General features: G+C 34.4%; 1 protein-coding gene across 2 annotated transcripts in view; it reads left to right on the top strand.

The window, feature by feature from the left end:
- Positions 1 to 24,357, top strand: part of LOC144435085 (protein HID1-like) — a 33,168-nt gene extending 8,811 nt beyond the window's left edge. Inside the window, exons 6-21 of one of the 2 annotated variants that reach the window (XM_078123638.1) lie at positions 1,325 to 1,429; positions 4,228 to 4,396; positions 4,572 to 4,629; positions 4,907 to 5,129; positions 5,368 to 5,478; positions 6,246 to 6,420; positions 7,006 to 7,157; positions 7,391 to 7,469; positions 8,053 to 8,217; positions 8,452 to 8,673; positions 9,298 to 9,404; positions 12,198 to 12,224; positions 12,893 to 13,108; positions 13,692 to 13,783; positions 14,308 to 14,466; positions 18,430 to 24,357. In XM_078123638.1, coding sequence (XP_077979764.1) covers positions 1,325 to 1,429; positions 4,228 to 4,396; positions 4,572 to 4,629; positions 4,907 to 5,129; positions 5,368 to 5,478; positions 6,246 to 6,420; positions 7,006 to 7,157; positions 7,391 to 7,469; positions 8,053 to 8,217; positions 8,452 to 8,673; positions 9,298 to 9,404; positions 12,198 to 12,224; positions 12,893 to 13,108; positions 13,692 to 13,783; positions 14,308 to 14,466; positions 18,430 to 18,493 — 2,124 coding nt within the window. In that variant the 3' untranslated portion in view covers positions 18,494 to 24,357. Of the gene's footprint in view, positions 1 to 1,324; positions 1,430 to 4,227; positions 4,397 to 4,571; positions 4,630 to 4,906; positions 5,130 to 5,367; positions 5,479 to 6,245; positions 6,421 to 7,005; positions 7,158 to 7,390; positions 7,470 to 8,052; positions 8,218 to 8,451; positions 8,674 to 9,297; positions 9,405 to 12,197; positions 12,225 to 12,892; positions 13,109 to 13,691; positions 13,784 to 14,307; positions 14,467 to 17,575 lie in introns of both variants that reach the window. The other variant, XM_078123637.1, reaches the window with a different exon arrangement.
- The last annotated feature ends 604 nt before the right edge of the window (positions 24,358 to 24,961 follow it).

The following is a 24,961-nucleotide window of genomic DNA, read 5'->3' as shown; positions in this document are numbered from 1 at the left end:
TTGGCACTAGAATTAATAAATCACCAAATGATGAAGGCAACACATACTTGTATATGTAAACTATCTAACTGAAATACACATTTCTGTGGATAAGTATGTAGAAATAAAACAAAATACTTAACTAGATAAACAAAAATATACGAAATCCCCCCCCCCCCCCCAAAAAAAAAAAGATGTGAAAATTCATCTGTGTTGGTAAATCATAGTATCGAATTTAACTTTTGTTCCAAACACTAACTTGAAAAATTGTACTTGAAATTTTTGACTGCACACTTCATGTTCAGTCTTTGTCAACAGATTGACTCACTATTCAGTACACGTGACCTTACAAGCCTGTTAATGATGACCCTGTCTTTGTAGGCTATACAACAATTGATACAATAATTGCAATCTGCTTTCTGTGAAATGAAAGATTTTTCATATAAAATCAGAAATGTTGGGAGTCTGAAATAATTTTCAAAAATGTGTAGCTCTGATTATACTTACTGGTCAGCCTCAAACTTTAGTATCTTAACTTATTTTAAAGACAATATGTTAGTTTGCTAAATTTTCCACCACCACCTTTGGATTATGAAAAAGAAATTGTGTAAAAACATTACGATTTGAAATGTTCTGATCTGATCTGAAAGATCTGGAAATATTATGAAACTGGCCAGTAGAAATTTGAACTATGTTTTTATACATGTACAGTGTCATTTCAGAAATAGGTAAATAACAAGCATATGCTTTGCCTCAGTCATATGGAATCAATAAATCAATTCTACATTGCAATGGGCTGTTAATTCTCCATTTTGCATCTGGCTATCTTTAACATACCATCTTTTTTCTCAATAAATCTTTTCTTCTATTGCTTTTCTTTTTATTCTTCCTCTTACAAATTTTCATTTTAAAAAATCAGTATTTTGGTTCAAGGAAAGTCTCATCATGAAATTCATTCATGAACTTGTTTCCTTAAAGCTTCAATGTACCAAAAAAACTGTCTGCATTAGACAATTCTTTGTTTAGCGATGTTAATTTTTTTTCTCATATTATCCTATAAAAGTGATCAAAATTGGTTAAATATCAACAATTTGTTACAGAATGCAGAACCCTGAAAAAAAATCATTTTGTTATTTTTATGTGAAATTGTAATGATGAAAGTTAACTTTTAGTACTAATATGGCCAGTGAAAACTTTGAAAACTATCAAAATGAAATGTTGTAGGTACTGTAGTAAAAAATGGGATTTACAATGTCATATTTATAAAGGAGTTTGGTATATACATAATTAAAATACAAATTTTGTAGATTTTGAAGTTAATCTATGGTTGCTTTCTATCCTGTAGCGTGATGGTGAATCCATACCACTTGCCCAGTCTCTCCTCAATGCATTGGCTGATCTACTCTTCTGTCCCGACTTCACTGTGGCATCACATAAGAAAGCTGGACCAGTAAGTTGACTTGTTTTTCTATGTTTATAACATTGTTGTGTTTTGGTGACTTTTAGATTGGTGTATAGACTCACAAAGCAGCTGAGAAAAACTTTCATTTACAATGTGTATATATTCAAATTGCACAATGAATATTCATGAGTCTTGAGTGTCTGTGCCAATCAGTGTAAACCAACTCATGAATATTCAGTGTGCAACTTGAAGTTGAATACATTATTTCTACTGACTCCCATGATGCAATAGCCCATAGTATGATAGCTGGTATGCATGGGATATACTTGTTGTATGGTACACCCACAAATAGTAAATTGACAATCTCTTTTCAGAATATCATGCACTAAAATACCAGAAAATTAACAACATATCATGATTGCTATAGAAATATGTTTCATATTTTTCTGTGTCTGAGCAGTAAAGATAATATAAAATATATTCTGCTACTCATCATAATCATAGCAAGCATGTACATCATGCAATGGAAAAGGATACCACATAGTAAGTAGATTTGTATGAACATACAAAATACAGAAAAATGATGTATTTGGTGCACCGAATGACTGGATATAGTAGAGCATACAGTGGCATATTGCCAAGGTATAGAAGATGTTATAAGTAGTTTCCGATAAGGCAGATGTTTCACTGCATGTAATGTAATGCTGGTTAGGATTTGTGTATGTTATTGAGGCTGTCTGAATTAGGAAAAGCATGGTGCTCTATGTACACACACCCAGTGTATTATTGGCATGACCATGCTGTACATTGCTACTATATAGCATATGTAATATGCAACCAAGTGTGTATCTGTGTATGTAAGTATATGTGTGTGTATGTATGTGTGTGATTGCATGTGTGTATATCTGTATGTGTCATACAGTGTATGGATGTGTGTGTGTGTGTGTGTGTGTGTGTGTGTGTGCTGTGTGTGTATATATATGTGTATGTGTTTGCATATGTGTGTCCATGTATGTGTGTCTGTCTATATCTGTGTGTGTGTCTGTCTAGTCTGTTTCCCTCTGGCTGGCTATCTCTTTACCTGTCTGTCATTCAGTGTGTGTGTGTGTGTGTGTGTGTGTGTGTGTGTGTGTGTGTGTGTGTGTGTGTGTGTGTGTGTGTGTGTGTGTGTTGTCTGTCTGTGTGTTGTGATTGCAGTTCTTGCTTTTCTGTAAAGATTATGTTGCATCAGCAATCACTGATCATACTTGAATTGTGTATATGCATCTTGTACAGATATGTTTTTTGTAAAAAATGAAGGAATGTCTACTTTGCATTTAATGTCACAACATGATGAAGATGTGCTTTGCATTTTTCAAATTAGAAAGGATTCATTACTAGCATTATGATAATATCCAGATGTGAAAGGTCTCATTTGCTCTTGAATTGTCTGTTTATGAACATACATGCATGACGTAATGATACATGTACATGTTATGAATTATGTTACTTACCAAGGTGTGACTGTGTGTGTGTGTGATTAGTATGGAATGAGATTTGTCATCACCCATCATGCATTTTGTGTATGAATTCATTTGGTGTTGGCAAATTCTCACTTTTTATCAATAAAAACAATATTTAGAACTCTGACTGTATCACTATATACTTACTGTTCTTACACCTTCTATGCATATTGAGATGACAAAAAAAACCCTATGTAGCTGTCTTTGTTTCATGTGCATCAACATTCAAAGATCTCTCAGTACTTTAATCTACTATCTTACATGTTTCATAAATTTTATTCACAAATTTTTGATTCTCACATATTTACTTATAATTGTATCAATCTAACATTACATGTAAAATTGTAATACTCTGTTCACAAGTCCTTGCTTTGTTCCCAAGCTTAGCTTCTCAGCATGTTTTCTCTATTATGCATGTCATTCAGTTCTAAGCTTGACTGACATGTTGTTGCATTTACACTTGGGGAACCTAGGATGTACAGTACAATGTACTATAGCCCTGAGACTTGTCTGGAACTTGCTATCTCAAGAATCTATCCAAATATTGACTTTTATTTTAACCTCAGTAATAACAGTTTAGTTTGGATATCTTTTTGTGATGTTAAGACCAAAGTAAGTCTCTAGGTTAACTATACTTGTAGATGCATAACAATTTGATAGTATTTATTTTCTATAGCAAATTAAACATTGAATTTTTTTTCTGAAATAAAAGTTTATATGCCAATACTTTTGAGGTCATTTGAAATATTTCACTTTATATTTATTCTGTAAAATACAATGTATACAATCAACGCTAAAAATATGTAGAAGCAGAATCAAATACCATAATGTTTGTATTAACATGTAGTTCTGACTAATTCTTCTATGTCATTCAACTTGTTCAGATAACAGTGTAATTCTGAGATTTGGATATCAAATTGTCTGGCTGTAGTTGTTTCAACATTCAAAATGAAAATTTCACGGCATGTATCTTTTCTGACATGTAAGCATAGACTAATACGTAGGCATATACTGAACAAAGTTAATATCAGAAGAAGTTATATTTACATGTCTTATAGGTCCAGTTTGAATTAGGATTAAAATCAAGGTGTGAAAAAAATGTTTGGCAAGGCTGTAGAAATGTTGGCCTCAAATAAAAAATAATCCTCTGTAAATTTGTGTAGCACCATTAGATAAGACTAATATGAGAACCTGGGATTGAATCCCTGGCCTTTAAGTTTATTGACATTCAGCCATATTTGAATGTCAAATTCACAAGTTGATGTATCCTCTGTCCCAAAGACCAAACATTTCAAAATACCATGCATTTTGATAAAAATGATTTATCTGTATTGTTGTTTGCAGGACAAACCAGAAGACCCCCAGTCTATAGATAGTTGTGAGTACATATGGGAAGCTGGCGTTGGTTTTGCCAACTCACCACAAGCCGTACCACAAGCTGATATCAACAGAACTGAACTACTTAAGTTATTGTTAACTTGTTTCTCTGAAGCTATGTATCTACCACCAGTGGGTAAGTTGGATTTAAAATATTGTTGATGTGTTTCTTTGATGTCATTTCCCCAACCAATGGGTAGGTGGGAAAAATAAAGTTGTATAATTTTAAATTATAAAACATGAGTTTAGAATGGTACTATTGTTTGTATTCACTTGTTGCACATATTAAAGACAATATTTCTGTTTTGCAGCTGATGCCCATACACATCCAAATCCATGGATATCTTACTTCTGTTCATCTGAAAACAGGTAAGTTGTGCAGAATACTACCCTGGAAAACAGACTATCAACAAACTAAGATAGACACAAAGTAATGTATGATTTGCGTGAATCAGACCATTGTTAATCATTGTACAAATGTAGTTGCATAGTGTTTTAAATCATTTGTGTGCACATATGTTTTGTAACTACAAGCTCGTAACACTTGGGAAACTCAAAAGGTAACCTTGTTTTAGAATGGAATAAATCTAGTTATCTTTCCCAGTATTAAATACTTGCAATTTTCTGTACTTTCTCTCATCACCAGACACGCACTGCCATTATTTACTTCATTACTAAATGTAGTGTGTGCATATGATCCTATTGGTTATGGAGTACCCTACAATCATCTGATGTTTAATGACTTCCGTGAACCCTTAGTTGAAGTTGCTGCCCAGCTACTTGTTGTAACATTGGATCATGACTCGGGTCAAAGTCAGACAGTGACATTAGATGGAACAGCCAATGGCACAGCAGTTGAAGCTGGAGAAGTAAGTAATCTGTCACACTGAAAGATGTTGACATTCTAGTTTGTGTCTGTACCCAATGTGTGAATTTGTGATATGGAGCTGAAGTTATGGTGTTGACCAAAATAGAATGTTCGTTATTTTTATGATGTGCCAAGGCAGTAATATTCTATTTTAGGTACTGAGAATTATGATATTTATCTTTTTGTGAATAAATCTATAATACCTATCTTTCCCATTTCTTGTTTATTTTCCACTTCAGGGTATTCCAGACAATCTGTTTGTAAACTATTTATCCCGAATCCATAGAGAGGAAGATTTCCATTTCATACTGAGAGGTCTGACAAGATTACTGAACAATCCACTAGTACAGGTAAGTTATCAAGTATGTGCCATGTGACAGTGTAAAGTATTCAAGTATGTGTCATGTGACAGTGTAAGTTATCAAGTATGTGTCATGTGACAGTGTAAGTTATCAAGTATGTGTCATGTGACAGTGTAAGTTATCAAGTATGTGTCGTGACAGTGTAAGTTATCAAGTATGTGTCATGTGACAGTGTAAGTTATCAAGTATGTGTCATGTGACAGTGTAAGTTATCAAGTATGTGTCATGTGACAGTGTAAGTTATCAAGTATGTGCCATGTGACAGCGTAAGTTATCAAGTATGTGCCATGTGACAGGTAAGTTATCAAGTATGTGTCATGTGACAGTGTGGAGTATTCAAGGGGTATGGTACATATGAAATACCAGACTGAATACTTGATGTGTGCCTACAGACATTCTTCAGTGACTTTGTTCTCACAATGAGCAAAGACTATTTAATATACAATACTGTGTCTGTTATTGCCTCATTAAAAGGGACACAGTCTATAATTATATTACCTGTGGTCTGTAGTGGATACATTTATCTCTTATTCAAGTATTCTATTAATATTCTAACTGCTAAACGGCTACTTGTGTCAACTGTTGACTCATGTCTAACAAGTGGCAGAGCACTAACAGAAATTCGAATACGTTATAAGACTGCCAGATTTAGAACAACATACCATCGCTATTTATGTAATGTAAGACAAAATGTAGTGTATTGATATGCCAACTTATTATAACCCACTACATGTATTCTTCACGTATAATTTCAGACTTACTTACCTGGCTCTGTTAAGAAAGTTCATTTCCATCAAGAATTACTGGTACTGTTTTGGAAGATGTGTGATGCTAATAAGAAGTTTTTGTACTATGTATTGAAGAGTAGTGATGTCCTGGATGTCTTAGTTCCAATTCTCTACCATCTCAATGATGCTAGAGCTGATCAATGTAAGTGTACAAATAATGTATATCGATTGTACCTTGTAAAACTGTGTGCAGTTGTGGAAAGTGTTGCTATGAGATGGATTCAAGCTTGGTTGTGAAAAACAGTTGTCTGGTAGATCTAAAAGTTGGTCCAAAACAAAAGAATAATTTTATGTAATCCTAATGGCTTCACTGATAAGATGATACTAATCCAACAGTTGGGGTTTAGAGTAATGGGAAATTGTAAAGACTTTCATGATAGCTTTGGCAAAAAAGTTGGAAATGTTGGTGTATGATGCAAGAATTAATATTCATTGACTCAGGTTCATAGTGTATGAAGGATGTTACTGCAATAACAGGTGTGTAGATAATCCGAAAAGTATCTGAAAATATAGTCTGTAAGATATGATATTCGTACCACCACCATGCTATCAGCTATTACTCATGGTGTGGTGTTAGAAGCCTGATAGGGCTGAACAACACAACATATCTGACAGTGTAAACAACCCATAAAGTTTTTGTGTAATATGGAAACTGTGTGTATGTAGTAATGCCATTTCACACTCATATATTGAAAACTTTGATTATGATATTATTCATGTTTCACAGCTCGTGTTGGTCTGATGCACATTGGAGTGTTTATCCTTCTCTTACTGAGTGGTGAACGTAATTTTGGAGTCCGTTTAAACAAACCGTACAGTGTAAGAGTACCAATGGACATACCTGTCTTTACTGGAACTCATGCTGACTTCCTAATAATTGTAAGTATGCCATATGTCATGAGGGCGCTGTATACTACTAGACTAACACATTCCCTTGTCTCTGCTAACTGACTGGTGTTGCTGTTTGATATCAATGGATTGTTACACTTGCCATGGTCCTCACATGAGATAACCTTGATATTTTCAGTGTCGAGCAAGCTTGTTTTTCTATTATTTGACAGAATCAAATATACAATGTCCAACGTCAAAATATGTCTTTTCATATTTGACAGGTATTTCACAAGATTATAACTTCTGGTCATCAGCGACTTCAACCTCTCTTTGACTGCCTGCTAACAATAATTGTAAATGGTAAGTACTGTTTAGTGAGTATATGTCATAAACATATCACAGGTAGTAGCAAGCATAGGATTTAGCATTTATGTGTGGAACTAAACTGTGAAAACTATTAAAACTATGAATATCAGTTATTTTCTGTCTTATTTCGTTACAGTTGGCTGAATATTCACTCTGTTTTATAAAAAGAATATCTTTGAATCCAAACATTGTGATCTTTGTATTGTCTCTTTTCTTATCCATTTCTTTTAAACCTGATTGATTTTTCACTGTTTATTGACTGACAGACTGAACAAAGACACTAGAACAATGTTATGATGTGTCCACTCATTGAAGACGATACAAATCAAGTTTATGCTAGGGAGTCTAATTCTATTCCTAGTCCTCACCGAAAACTAACTCCCTAGCTTGACTAGAATTGTGTCTGTTGTACAATTTATAAACTGCTCCTATTCTAGGCTTGCCAAGACATCATGTCTTCTTCCACTGATACTGTCACACTTCAAAAAAATCAGAAAGTGGCAAGGTACTGTACATTTCAAAAGGGGCATGAACCCTCAACACAAATAATCTCTTTGTTTTTGTCTCTTTCACCTAGTATCTCCATATTTGAAGAGTTTGTCCATGGTAGCAGCTAACAAGTTATTGCATTTATTGGAAGCCTTCTCTACACCGTGGTTTTTATTCGCCAATCCAACAAACCACCATCTGGTCTTCTTCCTTCTAGAAGTATTTAACAACATTATTCAGTACCAGTTTGATGGTAAGTCTTTAATAATGGCAATGACAAATTTTGTACATAGAGACACCATTCACAGTGCCAGCCAGCATTGGGACAACCCTGAACAAATTCTGTACATGCTTCACCTGCAACAGATGTGAAACATAAAAATCCTGTTTGAGAGTCCTCTGTGGTGCTTCTTTCAAAAATGGTTGAAAAGTAGGTGAACCTTAAATGTGATGTATTGCAATAATCTCTTGGTTTTTTTCCTCTCAGGAAATGCTAACTTGGTGTATACCATCATACGTAAGAGAAGTGTGTTCCATCAGTTGGCTAACTTACCAACAGACCAGCTGTCTATAAACAGAGCTTTGAGTAGACGTCGGAAGCTATCAACATCATCAGCTCCAGGAGATGCTGAACCTACCATGGAGGGCGCTATACCTGCAGCTGAAGCAGAGCCTGGTACTCTGAAAGCATCATTGGCTGCAACACCAGGTAAATCACAGTCAAATTCACAAATGTATACTGATCCAGTGGAGTGGATGAATAAATGCTTCTTCTAATTTCATAGTAATAACAGATTCATTTGGGGAGTGGGTCGGGGTGCCACACTCATTCCTCTATACCTGTAATAGAGACAAAACTTTTTATTGTAAGTCAAAATGATAAAAAAGAATGTTTTTTCCTGTGAGTCACTACAGAGGAAGAGATAGGGGAACAGCAAATTTGGTAGGTCACAAGAAATTGCTGTGTCAGTGATATGTCAAAGTGGCTTAGAGGACACACTGGTCACTACCTAGCAAGGGATTGGGGAACACTAAAGTTACATACATCACAAGAATTGCTGTATATCAGTGGCATTTAAAATTATGTAAGTATTTGGTTTCAATCGAATGTCTTATAGGGCAAAACATTCCCCCTACAGGGCAAAGAATTCACCCTATAGGGTTGCTCAACATGGCATTTTTGGTCCTATAGGATTCTATAGGGCAAAAGTGTGCCCAATACGTTTTTTTTTTGTAAGTGAATGTTTGTTATATAAGCTGTGCAATGTACATGAATCAGGTCAAACATGTCTAATTGTGACGGTGACTCTATATTTGTTTGTCTTTGTCTCAGCTGTGGAACGGATGACTGAAAGAACTGAGTTAGGGGCTCCACCTACTGAAGCTTTGGCAACCAATGGTGCTACACATGCAGTGCAGCCACCAGATGAACAAGGCCAAGTAAGTTTTTGATAAACTTAATTTAAACTCATTTGCATTGGTTATGTAGACAAGACATAAACCAAACTTAAGTTGTAAACACTTCGTATTTATTGTATGAATGAAATACTTGCAATCTTATGATTTGTATGTTTAGATTTAATATCAAAGTAAATATCACAATTAAAAAAATCAAAGACAGCATGTTATTATAAATGTATGAAGACAAAAGTACTTGAAGCACATTGTTAGAGGTTATATACTTGGTACTGCAAGCAAAATAGAACAAACCGTGATGTAGACAGGTGTGTCAAACTTACATAGGCAGAGTAACACATACACACACACACACACACACACACACACACACACACACACACACACACACACACACACACACATACATACACACATACACACATACACACATACATACATACACACATACATACATACATACATACATACATACATACATACATACATACATACATACATACATACATACATACATACATACATACATACATACATACATACATACATACATACATACATACATACATACATACATACACAGACATAGATGGACCGACAGACAGACAGACATGAAGTAATCACAGTGATGTAAATGTTGGTGATGGTGATATATTTAAGTCAATGTTTAATTCTTCAAATCACATGTTTTCCCTCCTCTCCCCTCATGCCCATACTAGCCTGATGCACATGTGTCCCTTGCATGTCCACAGGTATAGTAATGTGTTTGTGTCTAACAACACTATTTTCATCAGACATTCCCAGGTTAACATTTTCCTGGTATTGACCTGCCTGTTACCCCAAGTAGAGTTTTGAAGTTTGCACAATCAAAGTGGGAGTTTTATACGTTTAAATCAGATAGATTCATAGTCCAGTGGGCTCCTTGGATATATGTTGTAGTCACCAGTTTTGTTGATATTACTCGGCTCTGTCCTATCTCTGGTGTAGGATGGGTTTGCCTACAGTTCCTAGATCAACGTTCTATCCAAATTTCCTGATAGAGGAACTATGGTTTGCATTTATAGGAAGGGCTGTGTTTGAAAATCTATGAAAATCATAAGGTGATAGTACACTTTCAGAACACCTCCAGTGTATGATCTCTAAGTTCTGATGTATTAAGGATATCCTTGTACATTGTATTTAGATTGAATTCAAACCATCCATAGTCCTTAATTACTACAGGTTGAATCTATGGAGGCTTTTGCTTGATCTTGCAATGGTAGTGTAGGGTACATTATTTTAGGTCAACAACCTCTTTTTCAAAATGAAAAATACAAAGCAAGTGTCTCTCAAGACATCATTTCCACATAGATTGTGCAAGGTTCAATTACTTTATGGTAGATTTGTGTCTTTGTATTAAAACATGGATGCATACTGGAATGGTTGCTTTGAAATGATATTGCATTTACTGTCAATTAACCGTTCATCTCATTTCCTTGAATCTGAAGAGCTTTTCAATATATGAGATCTTTCAAATAAGTAGCACCTCTTGTGACATCACATGCCAGATACAGGAGTTGATAAAACCAGAATCATTGAAATAATTGTGATTTAGTTGATGTACTGTGATATATTTGTTTACAGACTTCCATTGTTATATCAAATGAAATAGTCAAGTTTTGTGACAGCACATTCATGACAACTCTGTTGATAGAGGGTGCTATTTATTTTGAAGGACCTTCATCTTCCTGATCCTTTGGAAGACATTCTTCACAACTTCTCAGCTTTATAGATCACAATTAAACCCTTGTAGTGTAAGAGAAAAGGTTTGTACAAAAGTTGAAAAAAAAAATTATGTTATCAACTTTTATAAGATATAAGACATGCTTTTTAAAATCAAATTAACCTTATTTCAGATTAGACTTTGCATCAAGGTATCAAACAAATTCTGCCATTGATTTCATCGGTTATAATTCAGTGTAAAGACTTATTTCAAAGATTCTTTGGATGTCAAAATTGATTCCATTGAATAAAATGCACTGGTAGTTGTGTATGATGTGTACTCAAATCTCATTGATTAGTAATACGACTATCTTGACAGATCCAGTTGTTGTTTTCATCTATGTAATATGGTCACCATAGCAAGTAGTTACATAGCGGACCAACAACTGGATCTTTCAGACTATAATGTGACAAGTTGTGAAAAATGTCTGTGTTTTCTTGAGAGTGATGTCGGTAAAGGTTGCATGATACAAAGCCTAGCTGTCAAACCAAAGACTAGCTGTCAAACCTAATGATAACAATCCACGAAGTGTACTGTTTTGAACATAGATATATATGTCTATCTACCCATAGACCATTAATTGAAGATGCGTAGGCTGCTGGATAGTTTACGAGTTATTCAGGTCCTCTGACTGAATACTATGAATTTCTATCATCGACAAATTATACTACTAACTAGTTTGACTTGAACCACTGGTCTACACGGTAACATGACTAGGCTTTGAAATGCTGTGTTTTCCCTTTCTTCAAAAAAAAAATGTTTTTCAAAAACTTCACTGTAATTAATCTCATGCCTGTTCTGGGGCCTGTGTGGTTTGGATTGCTTTTGACTTGCTTTAACATTCTACAGATGTTGAAATGTGCAAGTTATTGGGCTGCCTTTTCCCCTCAAATATTTTGTAGACGGTATAGTTTACTCAAAGTGTTTCCAAATATGGCAAAGCAGGGTATGGTATTTTCATGTTGTTGCTAAATGTAGCTATTTTAAATCTCATAATTATCCAAATATGGTAAAGAGAGTTGTTGAAATGTTTTACCATATATGGTATGGAGTAGCAGGTTCAAATCACATACCCAAATATAGTAGACTATTGAAATATTAATACCATATATGGTGTAGAATAATCACATACCTAAATATAGTAGAGTATAGTAGAGTATTGAAATATTAATACCATATATAGTGTAGAATAATCACATACCCAGATATAGTAAAGGGAGTATTAATATATTAATACCATATATGGAGTAGAATAATCACATACCCAAATATGGTAAAGTGAGTATTGAAATATTAATACCATATATGGAGTTTTCAAGGAGTCAGGCAACTTCTTCTGTATCAACTATTTTTTTGTAAGTGAACTAAATTACCATAAAAGACAATATTAAATGACTCTACATTTAAATGCATGTATGTTGATGTCAAAGTCAGCTTTACTTTGTGGAAATTGTAAAGTAAATTTATCCTGTAGTAATAATGACGAGCCAAACTATTTTCTGAAATAATCTTGCTAAAGAGGTATTAGTTTAAATACATTGCATGGCCAATATAATTCATTTGCTCCACAGTTATCCAGAACACCCCTATAATCAATAAAAATAAAGCAACCCACCATATAAAATAGTAGGGTCATACCAAAAAGCTTAACAAGATAGGCAGAGTTTTGATAACTGCATGTCATATTTTCAGCCCATGAACAAAAACGATGTGAATCATGTTTTAAGGTGACAATACGTTTCTTGTTCAGTCTGGAGTAGGACCAGTCAGTGCTAGTGACACTGAGAGTTCTGCGGCTGAGGAATTCAAACTACCCAATAGAGGTTCAGTTGGATCAAGACCAGGATCAGCTGGAAGTCCAACTTCACCAACTTCTCCTGTTAGTATGAGTAGTAGTAATGCAGTGTTGAAGAGACAGGGTTCTAATGCTAGTAGTAGTGATACCTGGAGACCAAGCACAGAATGGGTAAGAACACTTTGTTGCCATCTTATATGACAGGTTGTACAATCAAATTGGATATTTTTACTACAACTTACAAAAATTTGTATAAGTTTTTGGTCTGCTATTGTTTTCTGTTGACTAAATGTTGGTTGTATATTGTTGAGTCTGTGCATTGCAAATTGTTGTATATATAACAGGTAGAATAAACATCATGAATTCATATTTTTGTGTCCTTAATAGCATGATATATGTGACAATATTAATTATATATTCATATTTGTCATATTTGGATGAATGCCACATTAGTCATTCAGAACTGCTGAATGGTTTACTTGCTCTCCTGTTTTTCATAGCCCTTGAAAAAGACCGTCTGTGCTAAGTCGAAACGTCGGGATTCAAATATAAAAGCAGAAGTTTTAACCAGACTTGGACTTGTCCTTGTATTCAAACTCAAGTTATGCCATACTCAAGTCCATCTGTGTTGAAAAGTTTATCGTAGCACATCACTGTAGTTGGACTGATACTTATTTGTATTTGAACTTTCTCTGAACTGCAGTGTATCAGCCACACTAAACATAATACCTAAAATTTGTCTTTATTTTCACAGGTCCAATCTTGGAAACAGAAGTTACCACTTCAGACTATTATGAGATTACTTCAAGTTTTGGTTCCACAAGTAGAAAAAATATGTATTGACAAGTAGGTATTATTATGTACATGTACTCCTGTAGTTGTCAGTCATGTGATAGTCACATGACCAAATACTACTTCAGACTATCATGAGATTACTTCCAGTGTTGGTGCCCCAAGTAGAAAAGATATGGTATTATTGCCCAGTTTGTGTATTTGTCAGTCATATGGTAGTCATGTGATACTCACATGACTAAAGAAAAACATTTGTTTTTACAAGTAAGTGTTATTACTCAGTTTTTGGAAGTAATGTGATCATCTTGTGATAGTCATGTGACCAAAGATCAAATCAGGCATTATTAGAGACTTTAGACTTTAGGTACTGATTGTTTAGAAGTTATAATATTAGCTTACACAGATTTTGTTTATGCATACATGAATCATGTTTCTTTTTGTAAAATGATAGCATGAAACAAACATACATCCAGGTAGACAGTCAGGTAGACAGAGACACAAATTGACAGAGGTGTAAACATGTAGATAGTTTACAATATCTACAATAAACAATGAAACTTTCCATTGGTATCTTGCAGGGGTTTGACAGATGAGAGTGAAATCTTGAAGTTTCTTCAACATGGTACATTGGTAGGCTTATTACCAGTACCACATCCTATACTTATACGTAAATACCAGGCAAACAGTGGTACAACAATGTGGTTTAGAACTTACATGTGGGGAATCATATACCTCAGGTAGTGTATACAAACTAATATTGCTAGCTGTTTTTATCTTAACTAGATGTTTGGCTGTAGCTAGGGTTAAATACTGCTGCAGTCTAGATGTTTGGTTGTAGCTAGGATTGAATTCTCAGGCTGCAGTCTATATGTTTGACTGTAGCATGGATTTTAAATACTACTGCAGTCTAGATGTTTGCATGCTGCAGTCATTGTTAACGCAACCACACAAAGGACTTCAGATTGCAGTAAGTAACACATGTTTTAGAACTGCCATATGCAAGACTTCATAGAAATACTTTTCATGTTGTAGAAGAGATTATCTTCTGTGAAGTCTTTTCAACAAAGTACTAAAAGCTCAGGACTTTGTTGCATTACACCTGGCTGAATGCGTTTTAACTATTTCCCATGAGTCAGTGCTGTGTACTAGAAAATATACAAACTTATTTTCATAAGAAAAAAACTCATGACCACTTTGTTGTGTATGTATCATCTGAGTACTTTTACCTATATTCCTGTAAATGGGTAACCCTTTTCCTTGGAAACAATGGGAAGATACCACAGTGGAGGGTAAATAGGGATGGTAAGGGTAAAGGTGGCACCTGTAAAGCTAAAATGTCATCTGGGGTTTATAATCATGATAGTGTGCTTGAAGGGCAATATGGCTGACAAAGGCATTGATTTTTATTACAAGGTGTAAACTGACATTTACTAGTATTTCATGTCATGGTTTACTATGTCAACTTTTCACTGAGTTGTAATCTGAAGTAAAGTCACAAAAGACCAAACATTCTTAACCCAGACATTTCAAGAAGCCTGGGTCCCTCTTCTCCAGTAGGTCCATACTGCTCATTGAGTGACATTAGTAAATGAATTAAACTTACAAGCAGTATAGACTAATTGAAGAGGAGGGCTCAGTCCCCTCAAAATATTTGGTTTAGAGGGTTTTGCGTTATGACTTCATGTGATAGTGTTGTTATTTTAGCACACCATGATGCTTCTCACATGCAAAATTGATAAACTTAACTTTTTGTGTATACAGTGTAATAAAACATAGGATGTTTCTTGAGCAATATCCTATAGTATGATTTCTATTTTACCAGATTTCTCAAAGTAAATAATGTCACAATACTAAAGAAAAGTGATGCCTTGTTCAGCCATGTACCTTCAATAATGATAATTTGAAAATCTCAATATTAAAGCACTCACCAGTTTTCTCCTGTTTTGATACTAATTCACTCTCCTTTGTTTCTTTTCAACACTTTCTAAATGTCTTAATAAGTTATATGTGTATTGCTAACATAAATTCTTTGTTTTTTACTGTTTCAACATTCACTCTTTCAGATACAAGTTTTCTGTCATCCATCTTTATACTCCAAATCACAAATACTTACCACCAAAACATTACATTTTCAGGCACCAGGCATTGCATGATTAGAGAGACAAAGTGAAGGGAAAGACCTTAAAGTTGTGATTTTAGCCTTGTGTTAGTTGGAAATGATGCTGTGTGCTCTCATGTATTTACACTTTGTTGGTTCACCTAGTATAGCTAGTAACAAGGGAATGTTTGCCAGAAGAATGTATGTAAGATATACATTTTAGGATTAAAGCCATTATTTGCAAGTTGAGGTTGTTGTATTGCTTCATAGATAAGAGTACTTTTATTGCAGGATTGTATGGAGGATAGTCTTATTAACTGAATCAATGTAAATAGAGCTTTCTCCTCGATTATAACCTAAACTTTAATACCGTGTTCAGTAAAAGTGCTGTCATTTAGCAATAACATCTAAAAAGACAACCCTCAACATCTAGCAAATAAAAGACAAACCTCAACATCTAGCAAATAAAAGACAACCTGAACTTACCAAATGATCATAAAATGTATATGTTGCACACAGTCTTCTGGTGAATGTTCCCTTTCTCCATTGTAAAACATGAATATTTTTATAGAAGTACAACTTTGTTCAAAACTCATAATGTTTGAAAAATTTGTTGTTGTTGACACTTTTGAATAATTTTAGTCAGTTGTGAAAACAAAAAACAATGGTGGACATAAAACAACAACAAAAATCTCCAAAAAAGTAACATACATGAAATACTTGGCCCACCACATTTTGTCTCTCTAAGAAAGCTACAACACTTGTATACTAACACCATGATAGCTTTCTTTGTAGATTTAGATCTATCAACTGTAATTATGATTTTACATGCACACACATCCTTCCTATAGTGTTTGTATCCTGTTCCTACCTCCTTTTCTCTCTAATGCATTAATCCTCTGCACCAAATCATAAGACCCAACTAAAATTGTAAGAGAAATAGGGGTGTATAGTGTAATTTAATAATCAGTGTGATAATGTTGCTGTTACCCTTTTCCACCTTGCTTCTATGCCCCCCCCCCCCCTTGTTTAGTGTAAGTTGAGTAGTATGCTATAAAACAGTGGTCATTGTGAAAGCTATGTGAACTATTCAGTAGAAAGCTATATCCATAATAAATTTTGTACATACCATCCGAGTTATTGATTTATTTTAGTACATGATTGAAAAAAAAAAACCTGTCTGTTTGACATGATAGTTACTTTAGGAGGAGGAAAACTTTGAAAGGACATATTGGAAAGTAATACAAGTTTAGTTCACTTTTAATCTTTGTTTGATCTGATTCAAATCTTGCATAAACAGATACATGTCAATAACATTGTTAGGTTATGAATGATTGGTTGGTGATCAGCCATATCATGAGATATATGTTGAAGTAGCCAATGAGCAGATGTCTTCTATTTCAATAGTTAGATATCATGTAGAAAAGTCAGCTCACTTTATGCAATGCAAATGCTACTTGATCTTTCAAACCAAAGAAGAAAATACCAAACCTTTAAATTTCATCTTTGCAAATCATAAACTGTCAGAAAAAAATTATCATATTGAACACCTGTTCCATACTAATATGCAAATTATAGACCATTTAGTGATTTAGTGCATGCAGCACAGTCACCTGACTAGCCAAGTATTCTAATAGCAATAGTTTGATACTTGTTCTACTGATATAGAAGTCCCAATGGTGCATGCATTATGTTCATTATGTGCTTTCTTTCCACCCTCTGTATTTCTATCTCTCTTTCACTCACAGGAATATAGATCCACCGGTGTGGTATGACACAGACGTCAAGCTCTTTGAAGTACAGAGAGTGAAAGACCTGAAAGAAATGCAATGATAGAATTTAGAGTCCCTTGTGTCTGGTGATCTTGTACAGTGGTGTAGTTGTAATGTAGTGGTGACTGTCTTTAAACGTTATCTTCCAGTGATTGTTTCTCACTCAGATTTTTGAAAACTAATCTGGAAATCAACTCAATGATACACAAAATACATTATTTGATTCTCTCATATTGAAATGTCTCCCTCTATGTCAGCTTGTTAAACTGACTTGTGATTGGATAGTGAATGCACCAACTTTATGGTAGCTGCCTTTTAATTGGACATTGATTACATCTGCTATGCTAATCAGTCAGCTGCTTCTTGATTGGCTATTTAATCAACCCAGATGTACAGTGGGCATATATAACCTTTAAATTTATTTAATTGAAAAGAGTCTGATAAAGTTCCAATGTTTTAAAGATCTGAGTGATACATTATAAATAGAAAAGTGAGAATACTTGTGGTATTTTATCAAAACTCTAGGTTTCAAAATTTGTGTGTTTAATCTGTTTGCATATTGTACTCCTACAAAATATTGTTGCATGTACAGACATACTTGTTTTGCACAATAAGAACGATGTTGTGCAGAGAATTTTGTTTTTGTTACAAAACTGATGATACTAATGAGGTTTTTTAGGTCAATAGAATAATAGAATAGTTTTTTCCTTCTTTTTGTATCAATTTTTAAAGCTATAATTTTCTAGTTTTTACTTTGTATATAGTATTTATAATTCTTGTGTCACATGACCTGACTTAAACTTTGAACTCTGACATTTGACCCTTTGAAGGAATGTGGATCCTCCTGTATGGTATGACACGGATGTCAAGTTGTTTGAAATTCAACGGGTTTGAAGAAATTGGGAGTTTAGCAACAGTGAAGACCTTGGGTAGAAGCCTAGCACGGAAAAATTTACAAAAGATGGAGAGTTTGTGGTGTTTTAGCTTTGTATATATTATATGGTTAACTTATTGTCTTGTATCCTATTGTTAGAAAAAAAAGAAAATAAATAAATAGCACAAAAAAAAATGAATTCCAAAATAAAGTAAAGGAAGAAAAATAGACGTTTAAATCTTATAATTGTTTCATAAATATCATAATCCAAAATTTAGTTTCTAGCGAGAAAGAATCTGTGTACTTTATTTTGTTGTTGTAATAGTCGCCACCCCATTTCTGAAACCAAAAAAAGAACTTGAGTCTCCCTAGTTAGCTGATAATTTGTTTCATGCCCCTTAGGTCAGTATTATAATACTAGTATAGCTATGGTGATAATTGTTATATACTGTTAACAATCTATTAGTTTTAAGTTTCAATAGAAAGATTTTAGGCTGACTGATGAGATATGATACAGTGTAACTTACCTTGTAGTAATAGTTGTCATTGTATCTGTTCACATACATAATAATATTTACCAGGCTGTAGAAATTACTTAAATCGACATACTCAAAGAATTTTCATTGTTTGCTTTCGTTGGTTTTGGTTTTTGGTAATATAATACAAGTAGTATAATAGTATACAACAGTGAAGTAAAGCTCTTTCTCTCTATGTGCTACACTCATTTATAGCATCCATATAATTATAAAGTATAAAAGTATACTGTTTCAATTGGTTTATTTACAAGCCTAGCATGTAGCCTTTCTAATGTGGTCAATTAGCAAATGAAAGAGTGTACTTTTACACTTGATTTTAATATGAGGATTGATACAGAAAATGCATTACTTTGGTGTTATGGGTTGTAACTTGTATGGATGCTATAATGATTGTGATACATACTGAAAACGCATTACTTTGGTGTTATGGGTTGTACTTACACAATATTCAGCTGGTAGTCTAAACATGTATGAAGGAGTATGGTCTTACAACTGTTAGTGCATAACTACTATGTTTTTGTAGTATCAGACACTCTGTAATAACCAGGGAATGCTGTATTATGTACATCATTAGCCCAATCCATGGAAATAGCAGTGTATGCCATTTCAGTCACTTTGTAGTTTTAAGTCTGTAATTCTACCCTAAAAAGATGGTGACCTGTTTTAAAGGGTCAAAATGTTGCAAACCTTGAGAATCATTCAAAAATGGTTATACTTGTTTATAGGTAACAGTAGTGTGTAAGGTACGCTGTAACAGGGCTCCCTCACAGATTGTCAACCCCTCTCCCGTAGTCTGTAAGGTACGCTTTAATAGGGTGCCCTCACAGATTGTCAACCCCTCTCCCATAGTCTGTAAGGTATGCTGTAATAGGGCACCCTCACAGCTTGTCAACCCCTCTCCCATAGTCTGTAAGGTATGCTGTAACAGGGCACCCTCACAGATCATCAACCCCTCTCACCAGTGAGGGTGGAGTGAAACTATATATCTTACAGTCTAAGGTAGCAGCTGATGTGTTAGACAACAAAGAATTTTAAAAAATTAATTATGTTTAAAGAAATGTTAGATATTTTTACATTAGTATTGTTTGTGTTTTATTGTGAAAATAGTACATGTTGGCCAGAAATTTTGAGTTTTAAGGTCAAAGTTGGAAGAGTCTAGGGTAAAGTGGGACACATGGAAAAGACCAAGGAGAAGTAATCATGACTTTGATCTATATCTATCAATCGTATACAGTTGAAATATTCATGTTGTAAAGTATTGGTTGTCAGCCAACATCATTAACGTCATGATTACCTGGCTTGTGTGGTTTCAAATGGTCATGTTCTGTTTCCTATATAGTGTAAAGGTATTTCTAGTATACTGCCAGTTCTTGTTTTCAATTGAAAGGTCAAGGGTCATAGGTCAGGAGGATCAGGGTAAAAGGTCAGCGTTAGTAACTTATTTGTATTATTAGTTTTGATCTGCTCGTCATTTCAGTGTTTAATATCAGATTTGCATACCAAAGCTAAGTAAAGATATGGACATTTGTTAATGGATTTGACCACCTGCTACTGTGTCATTGGTTTATAGCCAGGTGGTCAGGCATCCAATCAACCAATCAGATTTGTACACACAAGTATATGTAGAGCAGATGACTGTGAAGAGAATACATATTCATCCACCAATGTGTTATGATGCAATCAGATTTAGAGTAGTAACTTTTATGTTGTGAATGGATGGAATCCATGGAAGCAGACTTCAGTTAGAAGTGTTTATACAGCAGTATTTGTATACATCCTTTGTGTCAAGTATCTTAAAATATTCCATGATTGTTGGACAGTAGGAGAAAACTACGATGATTTTAAGAGAGAGAGAGAGAAAGAGACAGTTGTTTTCAGGAAAAGTGCAATATAAATCTCATTCCAGATTACAGCAAAGTATTTCAATATTTTATCGGTAATCAACCTGGTGTGTTTTACATTCTAGCTTAAAGTCTTGGACTTTTCATTTCATGCTACTACTGTGATATTTGAACTTTGAACTAATTACCATATGAATGTTTCTAAAATCTTGATTATTTGGTCTTAGTAGAAGACAGGAAGTAATGTAAGAGTCATGAAATGGCCATCTTGAATGGGGCATTGTGGGACATGGTATCTATTCATAGATTAATGTAAATCAGTCACTTTTGAGAACAATCTTGTTACATAGTTTGTGACCTCAAATATCTAGTTTTGGTGACCCACACCCATGGAAGATATCCCAATCACCAAGATTATATTTGACTGCAATAAAAATAATGCCATAGTCCTTTGTATCTGAGGATTCTAAGTGTCAGTCTTGGTTGCCAGATTCCAGGGCTCCACTATCAGACCACCAAGACAAGTCTGGGATAAAGTATCCAAAGTTTTTCTGTGCTAGCAGTCATGCAATACAGTTCTTCCAAGTCATGAAAAATGGCCTTACATAGCCTGATCTTCATAGTTCTTCTAAGATGTATTGGTCACGGAGACATGCAAACCTGTTGTGAAGGAACCTAGATTGTTCAGTGTGCAATGTTGAATATGAAGTATTTCCTAGATTACACTGCTTCAGGACATAGCTTCGGTGCAGAAAACTTTGGATTACGTGTCCACAGACTCTCATCTGGGGGTCTCGTAGTGGAGCCCCCAGCAGTGAGAGTCAGGGTAACTGAGACTAACGCAATATGGATTGCAAATTGCTTATTTCTTACCAGGATAGCTATTTGAATCTTGGATTTAATGGTCCACATTTAAAAAAAAATTTTAAAAAATAAAATGACAAGTACTAAAATTGTTCTAAGATTTTGTTTTAATTCTCATTAAAAGTGTTCCAATTTTTCCACAGCATATAAACCAATCAAGAATGTCTAACTATTATTCAGATATACAATTGAAATCATTTTACCTGGTGGCAGCATTTAAATGTGTCAGGATAAATGTGTTCAACATTATTTCCTACTCACATCAGTGTAAGTTCTAAAAAATGAAGTAGCCTTCCAAGCAAATAACTTTATTACAACAAACCCTATTACCAATAATAGAATAGTCCTGTCATAGACTTTGCCTGGACTGTTCCATATGTTGCAAGGAGATAGGGAGTACCAGAGAAGCATGTTCGAATGATGTGCCATATATATATTTTTTTTGGATCAGTAAATATTTCACATTACCTTGATAACATATCAGTGATTTTGAAGAGTTTGAAAGTAGTACAAAATACTAGAACATCAAATTATATATGATTATTTTGTAATTCTTAGAGTTGTGATTTGCAGTGGTGTAGTCACCCAGATAAAAATAAAACTATGAGATTATGACGTATGACCTCAGTAATCGTGTTCATTTCAAGTTTTACAAGAAAATTTGATTTTAGGTTTCACTTTGAAGTGAATACTTTCATAGCTGTTATACTGCTTTTGTACCAACACATGGTTTGTCTTCTTTAGTACTAATAATTTATTTGTGTTAGTTCTGTTTGAACTTATCATTCATAGCTTTAAGTAAACCTAGTTGGTATGGTACATGATTCTAGCAACATACTAAATCTTGTACATTTTAATGTAAAACCTAAAATAACTTCTCCCACATCCCTCTGTGATGTAGACAAATCCAGAGAAATCTAAAAATCATAGAAAAAGAAGTAGATTGATGGTGATAATTATGACATCAGTGTAGTCTATGTAGTATTTTTCATGTCTTGTTTTAGTTTTGTCGTGCTTTCTTGCAATGTTTATGCATGTTTCATAGGGTGCTTTCCTCACATACCTCAGTTAAATAGTCTGTTTACTTGCTGAATGTATGACTGTGTTACACTTGTTCACTATTCTATAACTTGTTACCCATACAGACTGGAATGAGTGTAGTTGAGTAACAGAGTCAGCAAATAAACTGGCTATCAGTATTGCTGACCATCGTGAGATGTGACTGTGTGAATTAAAATTTGACAGTATAGCTGACCACCATGAGATGTGTATGCGAGTTACATGTGTAAAATTTGACAGTATAGCTGACCACCATGAGATGTGTATGCGAGTTACATGTGTAAAATTTGACAGTATAGCTGACCACCATGAGATGTGTATGCGAGTTACATGTGTAAAATTTGACAGTATAGCTGACCACCATGAGATGTGTATGCGAGTTACATGTGTAAAATTTGACAGTATAGCTGACCACCATGAGATGTGTATGCGAGTTACATGTGTAAAATTTGACAGTATTGCCATACTGACTCTGTTACTCAACTATACTCCTATACTATTCCAGTCTGTATTGGTAACAAGTTATAGAATAGTGAACAGATGTAACACAGTCATTTGCAGTGTACGGGAAGATTGTTGGTGTACACTTAAAAAACTTAACTTACAAATGTGTTAGATTGTACAATGACTGAGATAATCTGTGTTTGACTATATCATATGAATAGATCTCTGACTGGTGCACTGTCATGGTGCACTGTCATGGTGTTATCAAACTTCTGTCTATTTTAAAGCTGCACTAGCTAGTACACAATTCCAGCTATCTAAATAATCTATTGTAATCTTTTAAAAATTACAAAGACAACAGGAAGAGGAACAGAGAGAGAGAATGTTGATTAACTTGACCATTACAAGTGCACTAGCTGGAGTACTATTTTTTCAATCAGACAACAAACAATATATTCACTGAAAATTGTTAAAATACCAATAATTAGACATTGTGCATGTCAATTAGAGGTTATTTTATCTTGAAGTAGTATGGTAATAAGTTGAAGTTGTTTCATTGGCAGTGCTGATTTTTGGGGCGGCTGCTAAAATCAATTTGATTGGATATATTGAACCATACTATGTGTACTGCTATGGTACACAAACTCAAAAAAAAGGAGATTCAGTGCATCTAATGCTGAACAATTTTGAGGATGTCATTATATCTGACAAAACAGTTACAAAGAAGATTTCAGGTGCAGCTTTAAAAACAGACATGTTCAAGTCATGCTAAAACAATTATCCAATCACATACTCTTGTAATCTCTGATATATAGTTATGTAAATTAGATCAACTTTGGGGTCTGGGGTCATGTATGATGGCCAATAGGAAGTGATAGGTGGCATCATTTGTGTGTGCTTTTGAAGAGTGTACTAGTATTATATTGACATTATAGCAGAGTATATGTCAGCAACATTTTCTGGTGTAAAGTGTAAATCAAGTTATGAAACTTGAAGAGTCCGTCTAAAATAGTGTTGATGAATCATAGAGGGTGGGACTGATTTGTGAATTGTCAGAAAATATTTATTAGTTGAAGTGTAAATTATGAAAATGTTTATTCGATCATTAAAAGAAATGTGGTACAGGTTGTATTCAAACTGTATTCTTGTGTTGTTGTTCTTTTTTATCAAAATCCGCAAGGCTGGTAGTTGTACCTTGTAGTTGTATGGCTGTTCTCCCCATTAATGTGTTCTGCCATCTTCAGTAAGGTGCATTTTGCAAGTGATGGCTCTAATCCACACACACACACACACACACACACACACACACACACACACACACCACATGTGTATGGCTTTTCACAAGTATGGCATAGTGTATGTAAAGTCAAAACATCTTTACAACTGAAGGCCAAGATAGTCAACACTGAAGCATTCACAACTTTAGTACAGGTCAAGCGAGGATCACATGGTGTTTACTCTAGAAACAGACAAACTTTATGTCTATATAAACAAAGAGACAAGTTGTCCTCAGTGTTTATTATTGATTGCAGCATCACCCTACATTGGGTTTCTTATATATGATGTCTTTTATGGTAACCGCAAAGCATTACATTAGGTAGTAGTAAACAGCAATGCCCATCAATTACATGTAACAGGAATGAGGGAATGGAAATACCAGTAGTATCTAACACCTTCCTGCAGTCATGTGACAAGTCTAGATCATTGTACTGTATATAATCACTGAAGGAGGCTGAGTGATTTA

This window comes from Glandiceps talaboti, chromosome 5 (assembly GCF_964340395.1).
Source record: "Glandiceps talaboti chromosome 5, keGlaTala1.1, whole genome shotgun sequence".
NCBI classification, from domain to species: Eukaryota; Metazoa; Hemichordata; class Enteropneusta; family Spengelidae; genus Glandiceps; species Glandiceps talaboti.
This window is presented reverse-complemented; position numbering and strand designations above follow the sequence as displayed.